Source organism: Crocuta crocuta, unplaced genomic scaffold (genome assembly GCF_008692635.1).
Source record: "Crocuta crocuta isolate KB4526 unplaced genomic scaffold, BGI_CrCroc_1.0 scaffold70, whole genome shotgun sequence".
Classification (NCBI taxonomy): Eukaryota; Metazoa; Chordata; class Mammalia; order Carnivora; family Hyaenidae; genus Crocuta; species Crocuta crocuta.
The window spans coordinates 829,300-845,852 of record NW_027528417.1 but is presented as its reverse complement, the minus strand read 5'-3'; the positions used below and the strand labels follow the sequence as shown (position 1 = coordinate 845,852).

The 16,553-nt window shown below is 45.6% G+C and overlaps 1 protein-coding gene across 1 annotated transcript in view; it reads right to left on the bottom strand.

Moving 5' to 3' along the window:
- The window catches only part of LRRFIP2 (LRR binding FLII interacting protein 2), a 76,741-nt gene that overhangs the window by 11,024 nt on the left and 49,164 nt on the right, over positions 1 to 16,553 (bottom strand). Inside the window, exons 18-20 of the mRNA XM_077754498.1 lie at positions 12,888 to 13,058; positions 5,582 to 5,674; positions 3,390 to 3,482 (exon numbers count right to left, since the gene is read on the bottom strand). Of these exons, the coding sequence (XP_077610624.1) occupies positions 3,390 to 3,482; positions 5,582 to 5,674; positions 12,888 to 13,058 (357 nt within the window). The remainder of the gene's footprint in view (positions 1 to 3,389; positions 3,483 to 5,581; positions 5,675 to 12,887; positions 13,059 to 16,553) is intronic.

The window sequence follows — 16,553 nt, the reverse complement described above, 5'->3', positions numbered from 1 at the left end:
GTGGGTACTGGGAGCTGCGTGCACGGTGAGCCACGCGCCAGCACGCGGCCGCTGCATCCTGGCTCTCTCAGGGAACAGACCAAGCTGAAACTGGAAATTCTAGCAAATGCTAGCTAACCCTAACCCATGCCATTTGCTCCTCTTCCCACGTCTTCTGGCAGGGGATAGCTTTACTTTCGGACTTTTTTAACTTCATCTTACCATAATTGTGGACGGGAAAATAAAATACATCCTAGAAGTTCTCCCACTTCACCACAAAGTTTGGAAACTACCAGAATACCTTATAGCTGGAGCAAATGTCCTCACGGCAGATCCGAAACCCTCCGTGGTACCTGACCGTAAAACCCCCACCCTGTGTTTGCATTCAATAAGAGCTCGTACAGCAGATGTTTTTCTTAGGGTAAAAAGTACAGGCTTGTGGAGATCTAAATAATTCTTTGCCCTTGACCTAACCTCAAATTCTAGTGTCAAGGCGCCTGGAAGACACGTGTAACGGGCTGCCCCCATATAATCACACGGGGGCAGAAATATCTTCTGCCGGGTCGGGAGTCTCACAGGGGGCCATCGAGATGGAGAAGTCCTTCGTACGCACTTACTCTACACGTGGGCCCCTGGCACTTGGGGCTGCCCTCGGGCTGTGAGCACGACCACAAGGATCAGTAAAGGAAGAAGTAAAGAAAACCAAGCTCTAGCATGAGAATAACGGCCATGTTCCTCTATGAAGTTACTAACTTGAAATCTTGAAAATGAAGCTGGAGGCAAGTGGTGCATGAGGTAGTCACTGCTGAAAGCGCGTCTTGGGTGAGTCAAGGGAGGGCACGCGACGGCACAGGAGGGCACGGGTGGGTGAGTCAAGGGAGGGCACGCGAGGGCACGGGAGAGCACCCGCGTCGGTAACGGAAGCCTACGCAGCGCTGCAGGTAACACAGCGCCGCTGCTGTGGGCACCGCGCGGCAGTCCCGCTCCTGGGCGTACGGCCGGAGAAGTGAAAGCAGGGTCGCAGAGACGCATCTGCAAACTCATGTTCACGGCAGCGTAATTCACGAGAGCCAGAAGGTGGAAGCAAAGCAAGGGCGTGTCCACCAGCAGACAAAAGGGTGAACAGACCGTGGCTCATACGAACAACAGCACATTTATCATTCGGCCTGAAAAAGGAAGGACATCCTGACGCCTGGCCCACCTTGGAGAAACCTGGAGGGCCTGACGCCAAGTGAAAATAAGGCAGTCACAGAAAGACCGGGACTGTCCGACTCCACTTGGGGGACGCGCCCTGAGCAGTCAGCCTGCAGGGATGGAGAGCGGAACGGTGGCGGGGGGGGGGGTTGAAGGGCACAGTTTTGGTTCCGCATGTCAAAGAGCTCTGGAGACGGATGGTGGTGAATATACTTAGTACTCAGTACCACCAAACTCAACACCAAACACTGGGTAAAGTGGCAAACTTGATGTTATTTGTATTTTACCACAATCTAGAAACTTTCCTCAAAAGTCAGAGGCGGGACCAGCTACCGGTACAACCGATACATGCGGCTTAAGGGACCCTCCGGGAACTGTGATACATGCGGCTTAAGGGACCCTCCGGGAACTGTGATGTGTGGAATCACGGCCGCAGAGGCTTCAGTACTTGCTGTAGGAGGCCAGGTCTCACAATGGCAAAATGACACAAAGGAGAGCAGAGCAGTGGCTGCCAGGGCCTGGGAAGGAGTGAGGGAGGCAGAGCAGGGAAGGCCACTGAAGGGGAGCCGGGAGCCCTGGGTGCTGATCTGCCGACGTGAAGGTCGATCCCCGTCTGTGACTCTCTGCCAGTTGCTACACTGGGGGAGAGCCGGGCACAGGGTGTACGGGGCCCTCCGTACTACTGCTCACAACTGCCCGTGAGCCTACGACCACCTCAAAAAAGCTTTTTAAGTGTAACTTTGAAAAAACAAGCCAGAGGAACACATTATACACCATACAGAAAGAAGATAGATGGCCGCTCAGTCAATAATGCCAGGAAAATTTAGAAGTCAAATAATTTGTGTCTGAACTATGAGCAGATCTTTTTGGTAGAAAAAAAATGGTTTTATTCTGAATAGCTCTTTTATTGGACTGTGTGCTTTGCGGTTTTCCTATGGCTGATCCAAAATAATCAGTTTAAATACTAAGATAATGACACAAAATAGAAAGCATGGACCTAGTGTGCTAAAGAAAATTAGGGAGGGGCCTAAAAGAAGGCCATTCTGGATACTGACCAGACTTCAACTACACTTTGCAAACCACTCCTTGTGCCATACATTTTTCACATCTCATTTTCAAGTCCTCAAGTAAAACTTTAAAGGAGATTAGCAGCTGACAATCAAAAGTTCAAAACTCTTTAACTGTTGTTAATTTATCTTCCAGAAGGCTCTTTTAACTCTGGGTGGAATTTTGGAAGCTCCATATTTAAATATCAGAAACTCTAAAAAGTTAGCTTTATTTCCTTAAAACTTTTGGTCTATGGAACCCTTCGGTAATTTTGTTTCCCATGTGACTGTTACTAAGAGGCCAGGCCCGGAGGGATGGAGAGCGCTCCCAACAAGGGAGGAAGGGCACGGACCGGAGGCCCCTCATCCTGGGTCTCCCACACGTGCTCTCGGGATACCCCCACCCCCACCCCCAAACCTCAAGCAGAACATGACTTCTCCACTAGGTTCTTGGACCAGGGCTTCTTTCGCTCTGCTTCGTCCCCACAGCCCCTCGCTGGCAGCTACGGCGGGTGGAGCACCCCCTGCAGGACAGCTCACGCCAGGAGACGGGGAGTGTGTCAAAGGGCTGTCATGGGGCGAACTGGTGGGAAGTTTTCAGTCTCCTGCGTACCTGGCACCTACCTGGAGGCCCTTCCTTGTCGGGGCCCCTGCCCTGGGGGGTCGCGGGGTTACCATCAGAGGCAATGCCACAGTCAGGCGGCTCTGGCAACCGTACATTCCGATCCACTGCCGTGACTGCAATGATGCTAATCTCCTATTTTTCCACCAAGGATTTATGGGTGCTAATTACTTGTCCTCTACCCCCCACTCACTGTTCTCTTGCTCCTCATCCAAAATTCTTGCAGTGTAAGGGTATCAAGTTACCCTGAGTCTGAATTAACGCCTGTGGCTGCTTCTGGATAAGAATCCTGGGGAAAGAAACTTCCCTAGAAAGTCCCTACATGCAGGTTTCACAAGCCCAGAGGCAGCTAGAAAGAAGAGTTCTTTCCAGGCACAGTATCAGGTTTCCCCCTGGAAGTTGTTTTCTTCTACTGCTTTTATTCACATTTCAGTGTATAAATGCTCAAAAATAACCAAAGGACGGATTTTTAGGGATCTCTAAGTTAAATGATATTGCTCTGTTCCTCCTCAAGGGGCTTCAGACCAAAGCCCGATTCCATCTCATACCCTAATGCTTTTATCTTTCCAAAGAAGTGTCTCCTGGAGGTCAAACACCTCTTGTGTCATGGTGTCTATTTTCTGCTGCATTCGTTGATTCTCCTGCAGAGGAAGAGGGGAGAGAAGTAGTAAAACAAGCAGAAAGGAAAAACGGAGGTCAGAGGGAGGCAGAGAGAACAGGAATGAAGCTGGTGAAGACACTTTAGAAAGGGGGAAGGAAAGTGTGACGACCAGGAACAGAGAAGGATGACGTCCCGGCGACATGAGCCCCGCTGGCTTGCCACAGGGAGACGGCGAGTCACCCTCCGACCACAGCTACGTGGCCACAAGCCAGGCGGCTCTGTGTGCGCCTCCCCCAATAACTGTTCTTCCCCAAACGTGGAGCCACTGGCCTTCCCGGGGGGATGCAGATCTGCTTGTGAACAAGTGATCCTTATCACAGAGAACAAGCAGCCGTTTTAAACTTTTTTTAAGCAGAACTACAAACTGCAAGAGAGCCGTATCTCAGCTGAATCATTCTCAATTTGTCAGCAGAACCTACGACGGCAAGGATATCATGAACTGAATAAACAGTCCTATCAGTTTTTAGAAAAACTGGAACTCAGCATCTAGCCCTTCTTAGCTGCTCTCCTCGGGCAGTGAGGCTCCCTTCATACCCTGTTGTATTTGACAGGTTTTCCTTTTTTGAACAATTATTGGTAAATTACCACCTCCTACTTTCTCAACTTCGGCATTTCTTATCTGCTTAACCAGGCGAGACCTAAAGCACTCTTCTGTCCCATGCAAGGTTTGTCAGTTATATGTCAACATGGTATTCACGTCTGAGAGATGTCAATTCTAGACATGAAAACTCCCAAAACTAAAGTTTTTGAAGTTTGTATATCCAGCACCCTGGCTTGTAGAGTAACCAGGGTGACACTTCCAGGAATCAGCATTACAATTCCTCTGAAGCACAGCCATGGGATTAAAAGCTAGAACACTTCACCAGTTCTTAAGCTCCTGAGTTTGAGGAGCAGCTGCCGAAGCAGCTTTAGTATCTTTTCAAGTAAAAAATGGGGAGAAGCGTATACCTTAATTAGAAGAAGAACTGACAAATGGCTGGCACCCGGGCACAAGACACAGAAGGACAAAACAAGGAGAGGGCCGCACGTAACGGCTGAGCACCCGCGGGATGCAGACCGCAGTCAGACGCTCCGCCCCAGACACAGAAAACTAGGACAACTAACCTCACATGTGGTCTGGGGTTTTCTCGGGTTAAGTGCCGCCACGTTTAGATTCACACACTCCGCCTGCGCCCCAGGCTACACTCAATTCTCAAGAACCAAGAACAGTAACACAAATCCACGGATAAAAAAAGTAGTCATTCCTTTTCCCCTATGAAATGGTTTTGAAGTCACTGACAGGGTGAGGGATTAGGTGAGGCCGGTCCCTGGGGGGAGTGGGGGGGCACGTGGAGGAGCATGGCCCGGGGATCACGAGGAGCTGGCCTTCCCGCAATCACTGTTGTGCCATCGCCACTGTTGACCTCAGACGCCTCGGAGAGGCACCCCGAGCCAGCGGCAGGGTCCCTTCCCAGACACTCATAAAACACCTCAAGGGGAAAAAAACACATTTAAAGATGATCAGAGATGCTCACGAGGGGGTAGGAACGGCAGGATCATAATATCTCAAAGATCTCTCGGGAGCACCCCCACCCCCACCCTCACCCCGGGGACGTGCCGGCGCTGGCACCGGCACTCAGGGCTCCTCCCCGGGCACAGCCGAGGCATCGCCGAGCTCCGCCTCCTGGGACGGAAGGGGTCCTGACTAGTCCTCTGCCTCCGGTGCGCCAGAAACCTCCACCTCGGTGAGGACCAAACGTCTTATCCCCCAAGAATCACGTCTCAAGGACCACACCCACTACGTCCCCAAGAGTAACGGGACTCGTCATTTTCCCTTTTGCCCACTTCCTACGACCCCGGTAGGAAAGAAGGTGTGACGAGTAAGGGCCCATTACGACAGCTCCTGCTCTGGAAACGGGGGGTGCTTCGACGGTAGCAGTCCTTTCTGAAGCCCGACTTTATGTACCTAGCGTGCGTGAAATTTTAGGGTGCAGCCAAGTACGAAGAGACAAAGAAACCGTGGCCTTTCAACGCCCTTCCATCCCGACACCCCCCACCCCGGTGTCACAGGCAGGCGCCCGCCCCGCCCCGGGCACGCACCTCGATGAGCTCGTCTCTCTGCCGGAGGCCTTCGGCCAGTTCCTCCATCTTGTGCTGCAGCACTCGGCACATGTGCTTCTGCCTCTCCAGCTCCTGGAGACACACAAGCGACACGGTTTGCACAGAGACCGGCACCCGGACACTGGGCTGTCTACCGAGCAACAGGTGGGTGGTGGCCTCTAGGGACACACGTGGACCTCCCACGCACAGGAACTTAGAAAGCTTCTCTGTTCTGTGCGGAGATTTGGAAAACTAACGCTTTTCATCTCCTAGGAACACATCTGCACAACCCAAACTAATCAATGGCCAAATTACTAAGAACACGGAGATGACTTAATAAAGTAACAGGTTACAAAATTAACATATAAAATTCAATCATCTTCATAAATATAATCTAGAGAGAAAATATAACAAACACGTTTTCAAAAACTAAATTTAAAAAATACAATGTAAACTTAGAGGAAATACCCAAAAATCAATCTGAGCAAAATTACATAAAATGTTCCTGGGGGGCCTGGGTCGCTCGGTCGGTTAAGTGCCCGACTCGTGCTTTCAGCTCAGGTCATGATCTCATGGTCCGTGGGATGGAGTCCCACGTCTGGCTCTGCACTGACAGGCTGGAGCCTGCTTGGGATTCTCTCTTTCCCTCCCTCCCTTCCCCTCCCCCACATTCTCCCTCTCCCTCTCTCTTGGTCTCTCTCTCTCTCTCTCAAAATAAATAAATAAACGCTAAAAAATATACACCCCTGAAGACAAAGAAGTAGGACTAAACAAACAAAAAGGCGTACCATCTTCCTAGATAAAAAGACTTAGGATCATAAAAATTGCAGTCCTCCCCCCAAATAAATCTACACATTTAATGCAGTCCCAGTAAAAACGACATTAAGCTCTTTTTTTTCCTCATCAGAGTTACAGAAGATGATTATAAAATCTGTAAGAAAAACAAAAGAAAAAATAGCCAGGGGAAAAAAATACTAAAAAAGAAGAAAGTTAGCCTTACTAGATATATGGCCCACATAATTAAAACAATGTTATAATGGCTTATTAACACAGAAAGCAGAACAGAAAATCCAGAAATATACCCAGTTACATGTCAAATATATTAAAAAACAACAAAACCGAAAGAGAATCTAAAATCAATGAGAAAAGACAGACATTATGTTGTGACCCTGGACAACCGTACATCCAAATGGAAACAGGAAACGGGAACCACACCTCACACTCTACCCCGAGACAAAGTGCAAAGGGGTTGCAAGTGCGCAGAAAGGAGAGAGAGAAAAAGAGGGAAGGAAGGAAATAGTTACTGGAGAAAAATATGAGTGGATTCCTATAACCAAAGAGTAGGGGAAACATTACTAAAGAATCCAAAAATCTACAAGCAAGAAGGGGAAATGGGTAATAAGTAAGACAACATACAAACTTCTGGATGGCAAAAGGCACTCTGAGAAAAGTAAAAATGCAAATGATAAGCTACAAAAAAAAAAATTACAACTTACATCAGAGACAAAAAGTTACTACCTCTCTATATAGAGCCTCTAAAGTTAGAAAAAATAACTACTCTATAGAAAAATGGTCTAAAGAAATGGACAGTTTACAGAGAAAACAGCAATCACTCCGAATATAAAAAGATGATCATAGTGAGAGAATAAATTAAAACTGTATGTCTCACTGAAACACTGGTCCAAAACCTTGGCAACATATTCCAGAAAGTACCATGGGAAGGGAACAGGCCCTCCTGCACATTCTGGTAGGAGTCCAGATTGGGATCACTGCTACCACAGAGGGGAACCGGCCATATCCAGCAGAATTACCAGACCTTCAGACCCAGGAAACCCGCACTGACGACTCCCATAGTTAGGCCAGCGAAAATGCAAAAGGACTTATGCAGCATGTCACTTTTGCAGGAATAAATTTAACAGCAAAAGACTGCAAACAATTCAAATGTCCATTAATGGGGAACTGGTGGAATAAACTACAGGACACACACACACACAACAGAATAACTGTGTAATAATAGAAGAGAATGAAGAAGACCTCCAATCCTAAGGTCACAGTCATCAAGGTGTGGAAAGGTATTTACAGTATGCTACCATTTTCCAAGAAAGGGGGGAATAAAAACATACAAACGTGTGTGTGTGTGTGTGTGTGTGTGTGTGTGTAGAAGAGCAAAATAGATCTAGCTTCTGAAGTTAAGAAGATGGAATGATAAACCATTTAACTGAAGAATTCCTTCAAGAAAAAGAGATGAACAGAGATAGAAGACTGAGTTCTTTGAATATCTTTTCTTTGACTTCAGATACGTGTAAATATGCAACTACAACGAAATGAAATTCAAAAAGCAATTCCTGATGGAAGCAACCCAAGCATCCGCAGGCAGAGGAACCGATAAACACAGAGACAGGGAGATATCACTCAGGAGGCTGGTTCTGACACAGGCCACACAGCACAGGTAAAATCAGAGGGCGGATTACCCTACTTCGTGAAACAAGCCGGTCACAAAAAGACACCCTGGAAGATCCCCTGTGTGAGACTCCGGAGCAGCCAGGCTCGGGGCAGGCAGAGGGGGGCTTGCCAGCAGAGAGGGGCTTGCCAGCCAAGGAAGGGCCTGGGGAAGGGAGCTGCCGTGTGGTGGGTAAGGAGCGTCAGTTTTGCAAGATGAGAAAGTTCTCAGTGTGAATGCACTTGATGTTACTGAACTGTAACACTTCAAAATGGTTTAGGTGGTAAATTTTGTTACCTTATTTACTACGGTTAAAAGCAAAAATAATTTAAACATAAAACTTTTTAAAGCAATTCCTAAATACTGAACATAAAATACAGTGAACCTAACTACCTATCCGGTTAGCAGCATAAGCACAGAGAGAGACTATTTTGAGTAACTTTTAAAAACAATGTTTGGGCTTCGTAGGCCCCAAGCAAACAGAAGAGCACAAAACTCGCAACTGTAATTACACANCCACGCGCCCGCGCCCGCGCCCCAGGGACCCGGACCCGGCGGCGGCAGACGCACAGGCCTGCGGGTGTTAAGAAGGAGGTTCCTGAATGGGAACGAGAAGCACCAGCGACAATTCAGAACGTATTTTGACTTTCAAAGGAGCACAACGCCCCACGGAGATCCGTCCTGACTCCGCGGCCACCCCAGAGCCTGTAAGCGGCGACCACCCTGGCAGTGAGCCCGAGGGGGCAGGCCCACCCTCCCCAGGGCGGCCGGGCTCCCGGCACAAACAGCCGCTTCCGGGGCTGGAGCAGGATCCGACCCAGGAGCCTGGGACCTTTCTTGTGCCAGGTAGCCAAGGATTTACCCAGAAACAAGGAGACTTCCGGTGAGTCAGAGTTACTCGGAAATCATAGTAGTTAAAAGGTCGAACAGTTTGAAAATCAATTAAGAATAAAAGCTACAATGAATGCAGATCATCAAATGCTCAAATTCTTGACTCCATAATGACATGTTCAATTATGTTCTGGGCTGTATCGGATAAGGACTTGTGGCCGGAATATATAAACTCTCACAACTCAATAATAAAAAGACAACCTAATTTAAAAATAGGCAAAAGATGTGAATATTGTGTTCTGAGGATGTTATACAAAGAGTCAATAAATACGTGAAAATATGCTCAAAACCATCAGTTTTCGGGAAAAACGGAAACCAACACCACAGCTGCCAGGATGGCTAGGGAAGCGGTCAGACAGGTGCCGGCGAGGGTGGGAGCGACCCGAGCTCCCGGCCGCAGGGCAGCAANGGCTGGCGGTGTCCCTCGGGCTGAGTGGGCGGGAGACGCGGGAACGCAGCTAAGGGACACGGAGTTCCTCCGCGCAGGCCCGGGTGCCTACAAGTGGGGCTGGCCGCACCCCTACATCACCCTCAACCGTGCACTTCAAAGCGAACAACTGGGGCGCCTGGGGGCTCAGTCGGTTAAGCGTCCGACTTCAGCTCAGGTCGTGATCTCACGGTTCGTGGGTTCAAGCCCCGCGTCCGGCTCTGTGCTGCCAGCTCAGAGCCTGGAGCCTGATTCGAATTCTGTGTCTCCCTCTCTCTCTGACCCTCCCCTGCTCACGCGGTCTCTCTCTCTCAAAACTTAAAAAAAAAAAAAGCCAACAACTGAACCACACGCTACGGGAATTACAGCCCCGGGCCATTCTAACAGAGGAAAAGGAAAATGAAGCCGTTTTCTACCCCGACCCACCAACAGAAGGAAGCCCCGGGCGCCAGCGCTACACCACGAAGGAGCCGGACATCAGGGCCTCCTGAAGGGGGAGAACCCGGGAAGCAGACTTGCCCAAACTACTGTACCCGTATTTGCTGAAGCCTCGAAACCTTACTACCTGTTCACAGGAAATTCTGAGGAAAAGGGAGCACACTACAGACACCATAGGGATAAAGCAGCAAAACCCCCACGGCTGTTGGAAACTGATGAAGACAAGCAATCCAGTCTCTTCAACACACAAATCGCAAGGGAGGGGGGGAAAAAAAGAAAGAGAGATGAAAGAAAGCTGATAAATAAAAAGAGACTTAAAAGAGCTGACAACTAATACCAAAGTGTGGAACTTATCTGGAACCTTGTCATTGTTAAGTGTAAAAAAGAAAACAACTTAGGTCATTTGAAACCATTAAAATTTTAACAATGGCTGGATACATGGTATGAAGGGATTATTCTTAATTTTTCAGATGTGAAATGATCTTGTGGTTATGTTTTAAAAAGAGAAGGAGTCCAGTCCATATCACTTGGAGAGCCATACCTAAACTGATATTTAAAAAATGAGACCCTGAGGACTTGTCTCAAGGAAGAGGAGGGGGGGAAGTGGACAGGGTAAAGTTGACCATGCACTGATGGTTGTTGGGGGTGTAGGTGATGGGTTTTAAGAGGGTTCAGTATAGTCTATTTTTTTTTTTTTGTATTTTTAAAGTCTATAACAAAACACTTTTTAAATTTTTTAGAAAAGCTAAAAAAAAAAAAAAAGAATCCCCTAAAAAAATAAATAGCTATTAAGAAAAGATTAATATACTTGAGACATTCCTAACCAGGCATTCTTCCCCAAAGAAAGTAGAGAGACAATATTCAAGATGCAGTTATTGGGGCACCTGGGTGGCTCAGTCGGTTGAGTGTCCAACTTGGGCTCAGCTCATGATCTCACAATTTGTGGGTTTGAGCCCCACGTCGGGCTCTGTGCTGACAGCTCAGAGCCTGGAGCTATTTCAGATTCTGTGTCTCCCTCTCTCTCTGCCCCTTCCCTGCTCACGCTGTCTCTCTCTCTCTCTCATTCTCAGAAATAAAAACATTTAAAAAAAAATTAAGATGCAGTTATTATAATCCCACTAGGAAACACTGAAGACATTTTGAAAACCTGTTTAATACCACTGTTGCTGTAACTGAATGGTCCTTCTCCACCCTTCCCTTCTGGCTTATCAGGAAACATACCTCAGTGCTGAGCCCTCTGTGGGTCTCTGACCTGAACCTCTGCCACACGGGGCAGGATCTATGCAGAAGAAGGGCGCAGAGAGAGGGTAGGCCAGAGAGAGGCGCTATGACAACGACTTCGGCATCACAGTGCCCGAAGCAGATTTGCAGACTATTTAAAAAGCTTACAGATTTTTCAAATTTGAAAAGCACAAGGTTTTTTTTACGTAAAAATTAAAAACCACAGCTCTGTGTGTGCTAACACATCTCTAGACCTTAGAAAAAGAAGGGAAAAATAAAGTTGCTTATTAAGTTAAATCACTGAGGTTTTTTTTTTAACGCTCAAGGACATTTAGTACTGAACAGTAAATACTTACCATGAGATTTTCTTCTCATCTACTAGAGGCAAAGAGCCAGAAATAGATGTGAAAAAGGATGGGAAGGCAAACAAAAAAAAAAAGGAGTCCGAGGGCTCTACATAAACTATGACGGTTCATATTCTCCAAAACTGACCCTTAAGACACAGGAAGAATCAGAGGAAATCACCTACACCACCAAACCATAGTCTAGAACGAGCCCTGCCATCCAATATGACAATTCCCAGGAGGCTCTTTGCCACTTACGTAGATACACATTTTCTTAGCCTAACTTTTTTTAATAGGCTTTATTGTTTAGAGCACTTCTGGGTTCTTAGAGTTGAGTGGNCTGGGGCGGAACCTCTGCTGTAGTCGCTGAGCCCACACTGACACCTCGTTGCCGCCCAAAGTCCACAACTGTGGAAGGTTCATTCCTGGTACTGTGCATCCTACACGTCTCCGTGAGAGCCTAACGCACCCGTCAGAGCTGTGCTACAGAACGGCGTCGCCGCCCCGAAGACCCTCAGCGCTCTGCCTGTTCATCCTTCCTCCCCAGACTCCTGGCAAACACGCTGAACACTTTGTAAACGCGACCAAAACAGACTGGAATGAACACCTTCAGTCCTCAAGGGAAAAAATCTCTATTAGAATTGACAGGATTCATGCCAGTCCCTTTGAGGTTCTACTTCCCTCCCTTCAGATGACTGATGTTTCTAACAAATCACCAATGCACATTTCCGAAATTATTTTCTAGGCTTTTTATTTTTGCAACATAGTCACAACTCCTATTTTGGTAGTAATACCCTTTTGTCCTCTGCTTGGACTGACGTCACACTGTAACCCTCTTTGTTTCCTGGAGGTGCCAAAGGGCAAATACGAACTTTGGACATGGCTTTCATTTTCCATCTGTACATTTTAACAGTATAGCTTACAAATCTCTAAAGAAAGCATCTGTTGAGTCTGACCCAAGTCTCCATTCTGCTGTTTTTAAATAACTGGTTAAAAACTTTAATCATTTAGAAAACAGATTCTCTTAAAAAATGATAAAAAGAACAAAACGAACTGTCTCACTGAAAGTGAGGTTATAAGATTTTCCTTGAGAAAATTCAATAGATTTTTATAAAACTTTAGAAAGGAAAATATCGGGGCGCCTGGGTGGCTTAGTCGGTTAAGCATCCGACTTTCACTTAGGTCATGATCTCACGGTTCGTGGGTTCGAGCCCCGCGTCGGGCTCTGTGCTGACTGCCAGCTCAGAGCCTGGAGCCTGTTTCAGTCTGTGACTCCCCCTCTCTCTGACCCTCCCCTGCTCATGCTGTCTCTCTCTCTCTCTCCTAGAAATAAATAAAAATATTAAAAAAATAAAAAAATAAAAATAAAAAGGAAAATATCTTAGGACCTGATAGCTCATGCCTGTCAACCTCCTCGGAACAATCAGTTTCCTGCAAAGCTTCGGCTCCGGGTGTGAAGCACTCGCCATCAAGCACAGCACCCTTTAAATGGCAGCTTCGAATTTTCTGACCCAGAGAAAGAGATGATAAAGGATGAACAATTACCTTTGATTTTTCTTCATTTTCTCTATAAAATTCTGCCATCTGTTCCTCCTGTTCTTCAATAACATCCTTGAGGGTGTCCACCTGGTAGATCAAATTGTTCTTCTCATTGTCTAACTGTGCGTTGGACACCATGGCCTTCTTGTATTTTTCTTCCACTTCAGACAAAGATTCCTAAATGAAAAGCCAAAGCCGTCAGCCTGGTACCTAAAATATGTTCACGGCTTATGTGCAATGCAACATGAAATATAGCACTGGCACCAACACATGAAGATGCGTGTTTGCAAAATACAAGCAGTCGGGGCCTCCATGTTTAGTCACATGCACGTGAAACGGAAGGGATGTAATAAGCCAATTCTGCCGTTATAAGAACTTTATATGCTCTCTGCTAAGAAAACAAAATCAAGCACCAATGTAGTCTCTGAAAGATGAAAAGGTATGCAGACCACATCTATTTAAGAGTCATAAAATGAAAACCGTCAATGCTTGCAGAAACGTACTCTTGTTTTTAACAAGCTCTTCAGTCCCCAGAATGCAATGACACAACATAATACAGCCTCTCTCTGCACAAGGAAACTTCATCTTCGTTTGAATGTTGCTACTTCCTAGACATCTGTTTTCAGTACTTTGTTCTGCATAATAATTTTAATGTAAACGTATAAATATTTTTTCTAGCAATTATTCAAATTCTGGTCATTCATAAATAAGTAAGCAATACATAAATGATTTTAAAAAGAGCAACAACAAAAAGAGCCACCACGGAACGCCTGAAATTTTATATACCGCAAGGCTTTCGGCTTAAAACAGCTCCCAATTCCATCTGTTAATAACTGTATCTGACTTGGTAGATTACCACTACATAGTAACAATTTTTAAAGCTAAAAAGAAAAAACATTTCACATAGAAAAAGTCATCACTTCTGGAATAAATTTTTAAAATACTAATGTAAATGTTCAACAAACCAAGATCAATGACATAAAACTGATAGTCCAGACTGCTTACATTTGTGAGCAACTGACTTTTGACAACTCAAGGAAAAAATAATAGTTTTTTCAGTGGCTCAGTCAGTTAAGTGTCCGACTTCAGCTCATTCATGATCTCACGGTTCATGGGTTCGAGCCCCACATGAGGCTCTGTGCTGCCAGCTCAGAGCCTGGAGCCTGCTTGGGATTCTGTCTCCTCTGTCTCTGCCCCTCCCTGTCACTTGCGCGCTCTCTCTCTCTCTCTCAAAAATAAGTAAACATTAAAAAATTAGTTTTCTTCAACAAATGGTGTTGGGACAACTGGACATCCACACGCAAAAGACTGAAGTCAGACCCCTACCTCACACCACACACAACAATTAACTCAAAGTAGATCAGAGACCTAATGTAAGAGCTAAAATTATCAAATTCTTCAAAAAAACCCCACAGCTCTAAACCTTCATGACCTTGGAGTAGGCCATGGTTTCTTAGATACAATACCTAAAGCAGAATCAATGACAGAAAGGTCTTTAGCAGACTGTGCTACAAACAATGCCATCAAGAAAATAAACAGAAGACAACTCCTTCAGTAGGAGAAGATATCTGTAAATCTTACATCAGATACGGGACTTGTATCTAAAATACATAAAAATCTCTTACAATACCACAATAAACAGACACATATTTTAAAAATGGGTATGGATGTGATCAGAGGTTTCTCCAAACAGGATATACAAATGGCCAAGAAGCACATGAACACAGTCTCAACATCGTTAGTAATTAGGGAAATGCACACCCAAACCACAATGAGATACCGCTTCAAACCTACTATGATGGCTATAATTTAAAAAAGAGAAACAAGATTAAAGTGCTAGTGAGGATATGGAAAAACCAGAAACCTCATACACTGCTGGAGAGAGTGTAAAATAGTATACTTGTTTTGGAAAACAGTTTGCCAATTCCTCAAAACATTAAACATAAGGTTACCATATGACCCCGCAGTTCTATTCCTAGGTATCTACGCAGGAGAAATGAAGAAGTATAAAACTGGAACACAAATGCTCACAGCAGCATTATTCATAACAGCTAAAAAACTGGAAACAACCCAAATGTCCATCAACTGAAACATACTGCGATACTAACCGGCCATGACAGACAGACAGATGATGGACAGAGAGGCGTTGCGACATGGATGAACCTTGAAAACAATATACTAAATGAAAAGTCAATCACAAAAACAACATATTATAAGATTCCATTTGTATGAAATGTCCAGAAAAGGCACATCCAAGAGACAGAAAGAAGATTAGTGGTCACCCAGAGTTGGGTGTGGAAGTGGAAGAGCAAGGCTGAGGGATGACTGCTAATTAGGACAGGGTTTTCTTTGGGGATAAGGAAAGTGGTCTAAAATTGGGCTGTGGTGATGGTTGTGCAACTCCAGGACTATGCTAAAAACCACTTGAATTGGGGACTTTAAATGGGTAAATTTTACAAGTATGTGAGGTACATCTCAATCTAGACAAACACACACCCACACACACAATAACAAATGGTTCACAAAGTAGAACTGCATTCACAGGTGACATTTACACCAGGGTTGGGAACAAATATAACCCAAATAAAAAATATGAGCAGAGTCAATTGTATAATGGTTTAAACAGAGTAGGATCTTAATAGAATACAGAATTTTGAATGATTCTGATCCACCTTAGAGGCTAATAGCATTAAAAAGGTCTTTTTTGGGGCACCTGGGTGGCTCAGTCGGTTAAGCGTCCAACTTTGGTTCAGGTCATGATCTCACGGTTCGTGGGTTTGAGCCCCGCGTCGGGCTCTGTGCTGACAGCTCAGAGCCTGACGCCTGCTTCACGTTCTGTGTCTCCCTCTCTCTCTGACTCTCCCCTGCTCACGCCATCTCTCTCTCTGTCTCTCTCTCACTCTCTCTCCCAGAATAAAACATTTAAAAAAATTTAAAACTTAAAAGAAAAAGTATAACTTTTGCTAAACACAGGTTTTAGCCAACGTTTGATTCCTTTTAAATCTGGCCTCATTTGGGGCACCTGGGTGGCTCAGTCGGTTAAGTGTCCGACTCTTGATTTCAGCTCAGGTCATGATCTCACAGTTTGTGAGTTCAAGTCCCACACTGGGCTCTGTGCTGACAATGCAGAACCTGCCCGGGATTTTTCCTTCTCTCCCTCCCCCCCACTCACTCTCTCTCCCTCTCTCTCTCTCTCTCTCAAAATGAATAAAAACTCAAAATAAAAAAAAAAAGAGAGAGAGAGAAAGAAGAAGAAGGTCATAAGCAATGACCAGCATTCTTTTTTAATAGGACATGTATGGGTATTATCAGGCCAGTATGCTTGATCACAACTCAGATCACTTATTTTTAATGATTTTTTTTCCCCACTTAAAAAAGTCGTTTTTAAGGACAAATAAAACCTGAAGTCAAGCTCAATTATATGCTGACCACGAATCAAGAAAAGGAGATGGGCAGGGAGACGGATGAAACAGACAAGGGGATTCAGAGCACACTCAGCACGAGCACTAGCGCACAGAACTGCCATACCCCCATGCTGTGCATCTCAGGCACACGTGGCACTACATGCTAATTTTACTTCAATAAATAAAAATAAAACCTCTTCTAAATGAAAAAAACTAAAAATACAATAAAGCAGGGCACATCACTGTACACCACTCAGTAACTTCTCCT